Source organism: Felis catus, chromosome F1 (assembly GCF_018350175.1).
Source record: "Felis catus isolate Fca126 chromosome F1, F.catus_Fca126_mat1.0, whole genome shotgun sequence".
NCBI lineage: Eukaryota > Metazoa > Chordata > Mammalia > Carnivora > Felidae > Felis > Felis catus.
This window is the reverse complement of record NC_058384.1, coordinates 41,211,136-41,224,792: the sequence shown is the minus strand read 5'-3', so window position 1 is coordinate 41,224,792 and position 13,657 is coordinate 41,211,136. Positions and strand designations below refer to the sequence as shown.

At 38.3% G+C, this 13,657-nt stretch overlaps 1 protein-coding gene across 5 annotated transcripts in view; it reads left to right on the top strand.

Annotated features, from left to right (window-relative positions):
* KDM5B (lysine demethylase 5B) overlaps window positions 1-13,657 on the top strand; it is an 80,488-nt gene that overhangs the window by 39,286 nt on the left and 27,545 nt on the right. For all 5 annotated transcript variants that reach the window (XM_023247927.2, XM_045049239.1, XM_023247928.2 and 2 more), the window contains exons 6-13: window positions 759-855; window positions 2,080-2,189; window positions 4,036-4,194; window positions 4,660-4,779; window positions 6,530-6,688; window positions 7,682-7,863; window positions 9,153-9,315; window positions 12,368-12,487. In XM_023247927.2, the coding sequence (XP_023103695.2) occupies window positions 759-855; window positions 2,080-2,189; window positions 4,036-4,194; window positions 4,660-4,779; window positions 6,530-6,688; window positions 7,682-7,863; window positions 9,153-9,315; window positions 12,368-12,487 (1,110 nt within the window). The remainder of the gene's footprint in view (window positions 1-758; window positions 856-2,079; window positions 2,190-4,035; window positions 4,195-4,659; window positions 4,780-6,529; window positions 6,689-7,681; window positions 7,864-9,152; window positions 9,316-12,367; window positions 12,488-13,657) is intronic.

The window sequence follows — 13,657 nt, the reverse complement described above, 5'->3', positions numbered from 1 at the left end:
TTTCTGAATTAAGACTGCCTCAGAATAGGAGAATAATGGTTATTTGAAGTCTGTAAGCATGCTCTTAGTTCATTAGTCTAAAAATTCTTGTTTGAGCACACCTTGGTCTTCAAATGTGTAAGACATGCCCTACTGCTCTGGATACCTAGGTCTGCCTAGATGAGAGACACATAGGGTGATGATAGCACCCTGGGAAAAATTTTGTCTGCAGTGGACATCCTGAATACCTAGAAATGAACACAGGCAAAAATGATCAAGTGTAGTTCCACAAACCCTTGCTAAAGTTGTTTTGCTTCATTATTAAGTATTACCATTTTAAGAAACATTGGAAATTGAGACTGGCTTATTTACCCTCAATGATGGGGGTGGGGAATCTTTAGCAATTTAGTGATGTTAGAAGAGTAGTAGTTTGTAATAACAGTTTAATAGAAGAATTAATAGCAAATTATTATGGAAGCTGAGTTTTCTGTAAATAATGGGCAGACTTTGGAAGAAGCTAGCAGACCCTTCTAGGCTAATGAAATTAGGATATTTATATAACTGTGAGTGGTTGGGTTTAGTGATAACTGAATAAAGCATGAGGTGGGTTGATGAGAACTGGGAAGCTTCTAGGAGGAAAATTAGAGCTGTTCCCAATTCTGGTAGTGACATTTTCCCTCATTTATTCCTATAGTCACCTTGAGATTTCAGTTGGATTTTAGAAAATTCCTTTTTTTTTTTAAAGGAAATACTTATATATGTGACACTTTTTTTTAAAGGCCATGAATATTAAAATAGAACCAGAAGAGACAGCAGAAGCCAGAACTCATAACCTGAGACGACGAATGGGTTGTCCAACTCCAAAATGTGAAACTGGTAAGAAAGTTTATCCATGAGTAGGAAAAAAGTAAAAAGTAAATAAGTACAAATATCGTTCATTTGTTAATTAAGGAAACACTGTAGCAACTATTAAATACTAATCAGTGGGTTGGGCCTTGAAATAAAATCTTAAAGTAGGTTAATGTCCCTGTTCTTGTAGTTAGTGACCAGTAGAAGTAAACATATATATATATATATATATATATATATATTAGAAATACGATTCAGTTTCTCTACTGTCACTAATTGCTACTTTGAAATTTGGTTACATTGCATTCATTGAAAAGAAGTGATTAATGAGAAGCATAATTGCCTTTGACTGGATATCTGATAAGTTTATTTCAGGCATGGCAAGCTGATGTGCTTTCTAAATCTGAATTTTAGTTGATAATTGCTTGTCTGGCCATTGCTAGATGTTAGTCGATGAGAAGTAAGTTTAGGACTAAAAAGCTGTAAGAGAGGGCTCAAACCTTGTATAGGCAGGCACATACAAATGAAGACGTTATTAAAATTGGTTGTTCTTAGTGATTGGTAAGTTATTGGAAAGGCAGCACAATGTAGTGGAAAGTAGATGATGGATTTTTAAAAATATAGGTCTGAATCTGAATCCTGGCTTAACCACTAACTAGTTGTATGACCTTCAGTATTTTTTGACTTCTTTTAATATCTGTTTTCTTGTCCTTGAAATGGATTTGTTGCAAAGGGTTAAATAATTCATGGAAAGCATTTAGCACAGCACCTACCAGAGGATAGTTCACTAATTGATAGCTAGTGTTTTAGCCAAGATTCTCAGTCTTTGGAACCAGGAAGTTGGGGTAGTATGTATCATAGTTTATGAAGGGATAATCTATATTGTGGAAGAGAGGCCGTTGGTGAATTGTTAGTCTCTTATAGTTAAGATCACGAGGAACCTGCTTCCATCAATATATGTTATGTCTCAGTAACATGTCATTAAGAAGACCACATCTTCAGCTCCTGTCTTAAAAGCTCCCAAACTGAGCAACATCTGCAGAAGTACCCACATTTAAATGTTGTGAGAGTTTGCATTTTATCATGAAGTAATGAGTACTTAGCCCTTGAACATGGCAACACTGGGTGCTGTTGCTGCAGTGAAAAGGAGGAGCAAAATTGTGTTTGTGTCCTGTGAGTGCTTGGGGTAGGGAGAGAGCAAGGTGAGTAAAGCGTAGTACCAGAAGAGCTAACTCAGACTACCTCTTACAGAGAGAGAAATGAAAAGCATCGTCAAGCAAGAACCCATTGAGAAGAAAGAGTACATTGTAGAAAGCGAGAAGGAAAAACCCAAGAGCCGATCTAAAAAAACCACCAATGCTGTGAGTTGATACGTTTAAACGCTTTTACCCCCCAGTTATCCTTTTGTGCCTTACTTAGGACTGCTGGTTTAGAGTGTGGCCATTAAAAGACCTTTTCATGTCAGTTTGTAGTATCTTTCTAATTGAGAAAATACACAAATGCCTTATGAAGATAATAACACCTGGCGGCCTTGATGCCCATTTTTCTGGAGTACATTCAATTTAGAGACAAATAATGGTGAGCTGGATTATATGTGGAATGTTCATAAATTACTGGATCACCTCCAAATGAGCTGAAAGCTAGATCCAAAAATCGTGTTGATGTTTTCCAACTTTACAACAAGGAAGGAAAAGGAAGGAAGGAAAAGAAAAGGAGTGGGGGGAATAGGAATTGAGCACCAACAGGAGTTGGAGGACTAAGTAGTCATTTTCTCAAACGGAAACTTAAAAGTGAGGCTTTAGGACATTACAGAGATCTGGTTGCTTTTCTTCTCTGCCCCCTTCCGAGAGGCCAGTGAGTAGCTTGAACAAGTGCTTTTTATCTTGGAATTTGAAATTATTCCAATTAAGTGTCCTATTGATGAGTACCATCTCTTCCCCCCTCCCCTCCCACCACCGGATAAAAAAAAAAACAAACAAAAAAACCCCACAGAAAATGATCAGAACCCAGGTGTTTATTTGATACAAAAAAAAGACTGAAAAAGTGAGACTCCCTTATTAGTTGAATTAGCTTTCCATATTTACTGGAAATGTATTAGTTTGCAAGGGCTGCCGTAACAAAGTATCACAGACTGAGTGGCTTAAACAACAGAATTTATTTTCTCACATGTCTGGAGGCTGGAAGTCTAAGACCAAGGCGTCTGTAGGGTGGATTTTTTCTGAGACCTCTCTACTTGGCTTGTAGATGGTCATCTTCTCCCTGTATCTTCACATGGTTTTCCTCTGTACACATTTGTGTCCGTATCTCCTTTTCATCAGTACTAATCATTGGATTAGGGCCCACTCATTATGATCTCATTTTACCTGCATTAACCTCTTTAAAGACTCTGGTTCCAAATCCAGTCACGTTCTGAGGTACTGGGAGTTGGGACTTCAAGATATGAATTTGGCGGGGGGGGGGGGGGGGGGGACACAATAGAACCTGTAACAGGTAATAACTGTGTATTTTTATCACTGTGTATTTGGGGAACTTCTTAACCATGAATCCTTAAATAGAATATAAAGTAATTTATTGTGGTTAATTAACTTAAACACTTTTCTTTCCTTTTGAACATGGAAAAATTGAATTTTTTATAAATTCTATTTTTGGTTAAGCTGACAATTTATTACCTGCTACTCTTCTAGATTATCATTCTCTAAACTACTAAAAGCTAGATATCTTAATAATGAACTTTAACTAAAATACACAACTGAAAAAGTTTAGAGATTATACTTTAGAGTTGGGAATGCATTAAGCATTGTGAAATATCTCTTATAAAAGGTGAAGCATTTTCATTTAAAATACTTCTTATGGGGCGCCTGGGTGGCTCAGTCGGTTAAGCATCCAACTCTTGATTTTGGCTCAGGTCATGGTCTCACGGTTTGTGGGATCAAGCTCTGCGTTGGGCTCTGTGTTGACAGCATGGAGCCTGCTTGGGATTCTCTCCCTTTCTCTCTCTCTGCCCCTCCCCACTTGTGTATGCATACACACACAACGCACACAGTCTCTCAAAATAAATAAATAAAATACCTCTTATAGAGGGTGAAGCATTTGCATTTGAAGGAGGATGGAGAGACTAGATTATGCCTGACCGATTATTCTTAGAATTTCACAAAATCAAATTGTAGCTCATGTTCCATTGTTTTGTACCTATTTTTATTGCTACAGGTGGATTTGTATGTCTGCCTCTTATGTGGCAGTGGCAATGATGAAGACCGGCTTCTTTTGTGTGATGGGTGTGATGACAGTTATCACACCTTTTGCTTGATCCCACCTCTCCATGATGTTCCCAAGGGAGACTGGAGGTGTCCTAAGTGTTTGGCCCAGGTAAGAATTAATGGCAGAGATGGCATTAGAGAATTTCCTTCAGAAAACTTTTTCTTTGCTTTTGGGTTTTAGATTTAGTAGTTGATAATAATGATGCTCAAAAAAAAAAAAAAAAAAAATTGGGCTGGACCTGAATAGGAAGGAGGTCTTGACAGTGAGTTCTGTAGCCATGCAAGGAGCTAAGAGGCAGAAAAAAAATTTTTAACTACACCTAAAATGTTTTTTTCCTTTAAGAAAGCATTGCATGCTCTTTGCAAAATGTCTTAAAGACTGAATGACGTAAAAAAAAATAGAAGTATGATTTTACAATCAGTAGGTAACGGTTATTTTGAAGTGTATCCATTCAGCTTTTTTTTCTATTTTAAACAAACACTACGTAACTAATCTGTTTTTTAAATATATATAAATGAAATATAACTAATGTATAAATAAAAATATTTTTTCTTTTCTTTTTCATTTTGGCAGGAGTGTAGTAAGCCACAAGAGGCATTTGGCTTTGAACAAGCAGCCAGGGACTATACTCTCCGTACTTTTGGGGAAATGGCAGATGCGTTCAAATCTGATTATTTCAACATGCCAGTCCACGTATGTACATACATACTGCTTTGATACAGAATTTTAATAACTTTTGTAGAAAGATGTATCTGAAGACAAATTTGACTTGGTGCTTATTTTGATAGTCATTATGCACAGTGAACTTTTAATTTGTTTAGTAATATTAAAATTCCGTAATACTTTAAAATACATCCTGATTTTTCACTTGGTTTCTCTAAAGAGGGGCTTTTCCACACAAATTATACAGCATCAGTAACAGAATATTAGTAAAGGAGACCAACAGCAGTGCTTTTAGTTGAACAAATGTACTATAAAGAAAACTTTACATGGGCGCCTGGGTGGCTCAGTCGGTTAAGCATCATACTCTTGGTTTTGGCTCAGGTCATGATCTCCCAGTTTGAGCCCTGCATTGGGCTCTGTGCTGTCAGCACAGAGCCTGCTTGGGATTGTCTCTCTCTCTCCCTGTCCCATGCAGTCTCTCTCTCTTCCAAAATAAATACATAAACTTAAAAAAAAAAAAAAAAGTTGTCAATATTTAGTAAGACATACTAAAAAAAAGAAGAGGAAAACTTTACAATGTACTGAATGACTCCTCTGTGCAGGTCAGCATGCTTGCGTATGTTGTTATGTTATCATAAGTATTATAAATTTTAGGGTGAGTTCATTTAAAATTTTCTTTTATGCTCTTAGAAGCATAAGCATGTTTCATTCAGCATTTAATGTTCCATCAAGTGAGTACACCAGAATTAAATGGTTTTCTACCGAAATTCTGGACACTTAGGTTGTATTTTTTCTCACTTACCAACAAAGTACTGTAGCAGACACTTCACACATGTAGATTTCTTTAGCTGGATTATTTTCTTGGGATGCTTACTGAGGTCAGATGAATTTTCTCCCTTCTCTAAAGGCTGTATCATTTATGGGAACCCAGCAGTATATGAGTGAATTTGTTTTTCCCTAAAAGCACTAACACTAGCTGTTAAGTTACTTAAAATGTTTGCCTATTTGATGGGCTTATAAATTCAAAATATGCTCTTTTGAATTTTCAGTTCTTTTGACACCTCATGTAGTGTATTATTTTCTGGTATGTTTGCTTCACCAGTTGGTGGTATGCATGTGACCTCTTCTATCTGTGCTTAGTTTTTCATTTTACTTAGAAGATGAGGATCTTGAGGGATCGCATTTAAGTTACCTGTCTCTAGACTCACGTGGGATTAACCACAGATCCTAGACACTCCGTCTGGTGGCTCTTTGTACTGCTGTAGAGTAATTGCTCTTTTGTTCACGTTTTGCACTCTTTTTTCATCATGGCTCCCTGCACCACTGTCAGCCAGGCCTAGTGAAAGGAGTGTAAAGTGCACCTAGGTAATGTGTTTGGACACCTCTCACGGATAAAGCGTCATTCACACACAGCTGTTACTACTGTATAATAGTCCATCAAGTTATGTATTCTATTTCCCATACAAAAAAGCATCTCCAGTTTTTGAATGTCAGAATTTTGCTTTCCTTAACTCCCTTTTAGAGTCGTAGCCAGGTTGGTGATAGAGGAACACAAATTCTTAATCAGTACTTACTCTTTAGTTAGACAGTTGCTTTCAGAAAATAATATATATGTCTGAATTGCCTGGGATCAATTGTGGAACGTTATGGATATAATTTTCCTTAGGGTGCTATCCTATGATTCCTGTCACTTAGCTAATCTCTTCAGATTGGTCATGGGTAGTTTGTGAGTGTCTGAGAAAAATTCATTTTTTTCTCTTCCTCATTGTTTTGTTTCCAGATGGTTCCCACAGAACTGGTTGAGAAAGAATTTTGGCGACTGGTAAGCACTATTGAAGAGGATGTCACAGTAGAATATGGAGCCGATATTGCCTCAAAAGAATTTGGCAGTGGCTTCCCTGTCCGAGATGGGAAAATCAAACTTTCACCTGAAGAGGAGGTAGGCTGTAGCTGTGAGGCACTTGTATTTCAAGCAGAGACCTGCATTTAAAGCTGATAGTTCAGCATATCCTTATCTAAAGGACATAGTACAGCATTCATGGCCTTACTGCAAAGATATGTATGGTTGGAACTTGAATTATCAATTAAAATTCTTTTCGGTTGGCTTAAAGTAATATTTATGATTACTTTCAGCACATTTTTGATTACTAGATTTTTAATGATTTCAAGAAAAGTAGAAGGAGCCCACAGAACAATTCTAGTCCCAGCTGTTCTACTACGTTGTGATGATGTGGGGAGATGCTTAACCTCCCCTGTGCCTTCAGTCCATAACTTTGGTTTCTCCTTCTGAAGAAAATTTGAGGGATTGGGACCAGACCTATTTATCTTTTAACTTCAGTGTTTATGAGTCTAGTATTTTCCACAATAGCAAACTTTTAGGAAGATTTTTTTTTTAAAAAAACCTTTTTGAAATCTAACATATACATAGATGAGTACATAACAGTGTGCACAGCTTGATGAGTTTTCACAAACTGAATACACCCATGTAACCATGACTAGAACAAGAATAAGGACATTACCTGTTATTACCAGACCTTACCCCTGAACTTCCCCTTTTGTCCTCCCTCTTTTCCTACCTTCCCTGTCTCAGGACAACCACTATCCTGACTTGGAGCACCATAGGTTAGCTGGCCTGTTTTTGAACTTGATATAAACAGACTGATATGATGTATTTCCTCTGTAGCCAGAACAAAGGGAGTGGGCAGATACAGAAGTGTATACTATATGAGTCCGTTTATATAAAGTTCAGAACTGAGCAGAAGTAATATATGGGCATCTAAGAAGTCAGCATAGTGGTCTCCCCTCCTTTCCTCTGATCCCAGCCTTTTTGTTTTGAAGACTGTTTTCAGTCAGCTTTCTGAAACGTGCAGAATCTAAAACATTAGCATGATGTAGCTAAACCTTTATACCTTGTTTGCTTCTTTCTTTTTAGGAATATCTTGATAGTGGCTGGAATTTGAACAATATGCCAGTGATGGAACAGTCTGTCCTTGCTCACATTACCGCTGATATATGTGGCATGAAACTTCCTTGGTTATATGTAGGAATGTGCTTTTCTTCATTCTGTTGGCATATTGAAGACCACTGGAGCTATTCGATTAACTACCTGCACTGGTAAGAAGTTCCAGATAACCTACAAATGGTATGCGAGCTGGGCTGGAAACTTTCCTTTTCGTCTCAGATGTGTCCTAACTCTTCAACTGTGTCTGAAGAGTAACGAGCTATTTCTTCCCCCCTCAAGTTTTCACTACTGTTGGAACAGGCATCTTAACAAGTTAAGGCAGTGGTTCTTAAGGATTCCTAGGAAGTCGATAAATCCCCTGAAATTGTACACACACTATTTTTCAGGTACAACATGTTTCTGCAGAGAGGGTAGACAGATTTTAGTGAAAAATCTTTACTCATGGAAAGATTAAAAAGCACTGAGCCTTGCTCTTACTATGGAAAAATCCCATTCCATGCCAGTGGCAGCTCAGATACCCTTTGGAAGAGTAGTGAAGTCTAGGTGCTAGAGTCCAGGTCCTTGGAACTGCCAGCTTCTATTTCGTGCTGCTGAATTCTGGCGTCATTATACATAGTAGAATGGGCTTCGTCAGTGTGTGTGTGCGTGGTGGCCGGGTGCACATATTCGGACTTTTTTTTAAACTCTAAGCAAAGCCATTTCTTCTTTCACATCTGTTTTTTTACCCCCTCCATTTCCCTTGCTTTTCTAAGTACAGAAATATTTGAAGATCTGTAACTCACTTAAGTCCCCACACGAGGAATTTGAGAATGTACCACAAGAAAGAGGGAGTTGGCAAATATATGTGGAGCATCAGTTCTGCTTCCCTAGGCAATTGCTCCCAGCTGTAAAATGAAGATTATATTTACCATACCTCACAGGGATGTTACAGATTAATTGGTTGACAGTTTAAAGTGCTTTGAAGAATAAGAGCTCTTTAGAAATGCTAATTGCCTTATTAGTGTTTGATTTAACCTTGCGTGTCAGAACGGACAAGGGAAAAGGATGATGGAGAATTGCCATCCCTTGTCAATTGCTATAAGAAATTGTGGTAGCTACATACCCTGTAGCTAACACGTTATCTTATATTCTTAGAAACTCTAGATATTTACACTTTCTAAAGGATCAGATAAAAATGGGAGGGAGGAGAGGGACCTGGGACAGAAAGTCTCATGTTCAAATTCTATACATTTGAAGGGGGGAAAATGCATTATATATGTTCAGATCACATTTCTAATGACACTCAGAACATTCCTATGTAGCATAATCTTAACAGAGCAGGGTCTGAAATATACGACTTGTGAACTATTTTGTTTGTGTTGTTGCAGACTGATTTTTTTCTGATGAAATTTCACGTTTATGTATTTCTTGAGATTGATTTATTTTTACAATCTGTTTCCAGGGGTGAGCCAAAAACCTGGTATGGAGTCCCAGGGTATGCTGCCGAGCAGCTAGAAAATGTAATGAAGAAACTAGCTCCAGAGCTCTTTGTGTCCCAGCCAGATCTTCTCCATCAGCTTGTGACCATCATGAACCCCAATACCCTGATGACTCATGAAGTGCCTGTATGTTCTGGGTCAATCCTCCTGCCACTCAGGCTTAATTTACCACTTCTCTTCCCTTACTCAGTTTTTTATGCATTGATTTGGTTATGTGTTCCATACCATAACTGCGCAGCAGAAACAGCTGTTTGGTGTAATTGGATACTATACTGCAATAAGCCAGTCAGACTAGATCCTTGGACACCATAAAAACTAATTTGTTGCAGCTAATAACTAGGTTGCCAAGCAGCCATATTTTGCAAATACTAAGTGTGATGCTTTCTTTTTTTTTTTTTCCAGTGTCTAATTCAAGCTTTCTAAACCATAGTTCTTCTTTATAGCTTTAGTCTTTCAATGCAACAAAACAAAGACCTTAATGTTATTTGTATAAATTACTGTGAAAATGTCTAGGTTCTGTTCTAATAATTAGATCTAAGCTCTAGTGTCAGAATCCTTTATACTCTGTCCCTACCTTAAAAAAAATTATGGAATCTATTTGAACTTAATTTTGAATGATAAACTGAAATGATCTCCATGCTTGGTAGGTCTTAGTTGTATTATACCTCCACCCCAATTAAGCTTACTTAAAGAGAAAATTTATTTCAAGCTCTTGAGCTTAGTTAGATTTCAGGGTTCCTACTCTAGACTGAAAGGTGCTGTTGTTGGTGATACCACCTCTGAGGTTGGTGTACAAAGTGACACTTACTTGTATATGGTTTCCTGTTGGAGAATGCTCTGAAGATATTTAGGGAGGCCAGAGTGAAACGTGTGAAGTTGAGGTGTCCATCTCAGTTAGCTAAGTCGAATGTAGATGGTACGGTTACTGCGCTAAAGTGCATTCCTGATGTTGCTGTGACCTAAATTTCATGCTTTGGGGGCCACAGGCTAGTAAATGGGGACAGATGGAAACGATTTTTCTTTGAGGGATCATAAATTATTCATGGAGACTAGCTTAGAAAATAATGACCAATAACTACCAAAATACCACCATCTCCTTGTGTTGGTATTTTTCACATTGATTTTCCCCCCTCATATTGACTGATCTTTCTGACTTGTTATAAGTAACTTGCCCTAAATGAGATGTCTGGCCGTGATTCTCAGTGATTTAGTTGAGGAACCCATGGGGCTTGATTCTGGACCCGCAGAGATGGATGAGTGAGCCTGTGCATTTGAGACTCAGAATTTAAGGGTTAAAGACAGATACTCTTTACACAGATAATGGAACGGTGGTGTGCTTTAACAGTGCTGTCAACTATGAGGCTGATGCACTAACTCTAGGGAGAATTAGAAAGGACTTGTAATGATCATTTGAACTAAGACTTGGAGCTCTGATAAAGAATATTTTTGGCAGATTTGGGGGTAGAGGGGAGGAACTATTCCCTGTAGAAGGGATTGTGCCCATGTGGTGGGTAGTGGTCTTCAAACTTCCGCCTATATCTGAACCCCGAATGGCTGAACGTCACCCCCAGAGCTTCTGGTTCTGTTAGTCTGGGTGGTGCTCGAGAATTTGCATTTCTGAGTTCCCAGTTGGTGTTAATACTCTTAGTCCAGGAACTACATTTTGGACAAGATGGAGAGAGAGATGTTGAAAAGATACTTAATTTTATTATTTTATGGGAGTAAGTTCAGCCTGAGGATCTGTGTGCCTAGAGCACTATAGGTTTTTTTAATTAAGAACAAATTTTTAAAAAATGTTTATTTTTGAGAGAGACACTGTGGGCGGGGGAGGGGCAGAGAGAAGAGGGGGACAGAATATCAGAAGCAGGCTCTGCACTGATAGCAGTGAGCCCACTGCGGGGCTTGAACTCATAAACCGTGAAATAGAGACTTGAGCTGAAATCGGAAACTCAACTGACTGAGCCACCCAGGCACCTCTGCTTCAGGCTCTGAGCTGTCAGCACAGAGCCCGATGCGGGGCTCAAACCCACAAGCCCTGAGATCATGACCTGAGCCGAAGTTGAATGCTTAACCATCTGAGCCACCCAGGTGCCCCTTCGTTGTCTTTTTGATACTAGCCATTCTAAGAGGTGTAAAATCTCTCATTGTGGTTTTGATTTGCATTTTCTTGATGATTAGTGATATTGGGCATCTTTTCACCTATCTGCTGGCCATCTCTGTATTTTCTTTGGCAAAATGTCTACTCATGTCTGCGTTTCAATTGGATTATTATTATTATTATTATTATATTTTTTGGTGTTGAGTTGTTGGATTATAATCCCTTAATGGATAGATAATTTGCAAATATCTTCTACCATTCAGTGGGTTGCCTTTTCATTTTTACTGATGGTTTCCTTTGCTGTGCAAAAGCTCTTTAATTTGTCGTAGTCCCAGTAGTTTATTTTTGCTTATTTCCCTTGCCTGAGGAGAACCTACCCAGAAAAATGTTGCTAAGGCTGATGTCCAAGAGACTGCTGCCTTAATACACGTTTTTTTTGTTTTTTTTTAAGTTGTTTATTTTGAGAGAGAGGGAGAAAATATGAGTCAGGGAGGGATAGACAGAGAGGGAGAGAGAGAGAATCCCAAGCATGCTCTCCATTGTCAGCACAGAGCCTGACACGGAGCTTGAACCCACAAACTGGTGAGATCGTGACCTGAGCAGAAGTCAGATGCTTAACCGACTGAGCTACTCAGGCTCCCCAATGCAGGGTTTTGTTTTGTTTTTTTCTTGAGTGGGTGGTGAGAAAAGGGGAATTGTTGGGAGGTAAGTTTGAGGCCTAAATCAAGATCGCTGTATGGGATGACTGGTGGTAGGACATCCTATTTTGGTATAATAAAATTAGAATATTCTTAACTGTAGCTATATTTAGAAAGATGTGTCCTAATCCTGGATGTAACCAAATTTTTGTAGTAAAAGCCGTGTGTTGTATTCAGATATTAATAATCAGCCTACTAGTCTGGGGTACTATTCCATCTTGTGACAGAAACGAGTATCTCTGTGATTCTTCTACCGTAGTTCTTTTTTTATGGTTCACTTTTAGTTAGCAGAAAGCTTCCCTTTCTGGAGACTTATCTGATAGTCTGTGCCCAGTTTGTCTTTCACGGATGTCACTAAAATCTCCAATTTCTGTCTCTGTAGGTTTACCGAACTAATCAGTGTGCTGGGGAGTTTGTGATTACGTTTCCAAGAGCCTACCACAGTGGTTTTAATCAAGGTTTTAATTTTGCTGAGGCTGTTAACTTCTGCACTGTTGATTGGGTATGTAATTATGACTTAGTGAGCCTTTTCAAATGTATTGTTTCCCTACAGAAATGGTATATAATACTTTAAAAGCTTTCATGTGTATGGTTGCTTAAACCTGTTGCTGCTCAAATGGCTGGTTTACAAATTGTTTACCATCCATAGTGAGATAGAGTACTTGGCACCACATTGTAAAGCAAGCCTGTAAGCGCACTACTGGGTTCAGCTGATAATGTTTTTCTTCTGTAAAAGTGAGACTTGATGAATAAATGAGTCTGTTGATTTACATTTTCGGTGAAATTCAGGATTTCACTGCAAACTCATAACAAACAGTTCAGTCTTAAGACTATACAGCAGTAGCTTAAATTATCTACAGGACAGCAATTTTCAATGATGTATTTGGTTTCGGTTGTAGATTTTTTTTTTTTTTTTAATATTTATTTATTTTTGAGAGAGAGACAGAGACAGAGCATGAGCAGGGGAGGGGTAGAGATAGAGAGGGAGACACAGAATCCAAAGCAGAATCTGAATCTGTCAGCCCAGAGCCTGACACAGGCCTCAAACCCATGAACTGCAAGATCATGACCTAAGCCGAAGTTGGATGCTTAACTGACTGAGCCACCCAGGCGCCCCTAGATTTTTTTTTTTTTTAATGTTTGTTTATTTGGAGAGAGAGAGTGCGAGCAGGTGAGAGGGAGAGAGAGAATCCCAAGCAGGCTCAGGCTCTGTGCTGTCAGCACAGAGCCTACATGGGGCTTAATCCCATGAACCACAAGGTCATGACCTGAGCCAAACCCAGGTGCCTTGTAAAGTAGACTTTTTGTATTAGTAATATTACTTTTCATTTACATAAAAAGATCTAGTTTAAGTGTGTGATGTTAAATCTAACGAATTATAACCTTGTTTCAGTGCTTTCCTGTGTAATAGTACCACCTGTATCTAAAATTATTTTCTGTTCTACTTTGGAGCATTATTATTCCCTGGAGTAGGTTAACCCACACTGGTTCAGCATAGTTGTTTCAGGAAATGTGTAAATTCACATGTCCAGTTAGAGTTTACATTGTTATAGACAATAATACATTGTTAATACTCTTTTTTTTTTTTTTAAGTTTATTTATACCCAGCATGGGGCTTGAACTCATGACAACTGAGATCAGGAGTTGCATGCTTTTCTGACTGAGCCAGCCA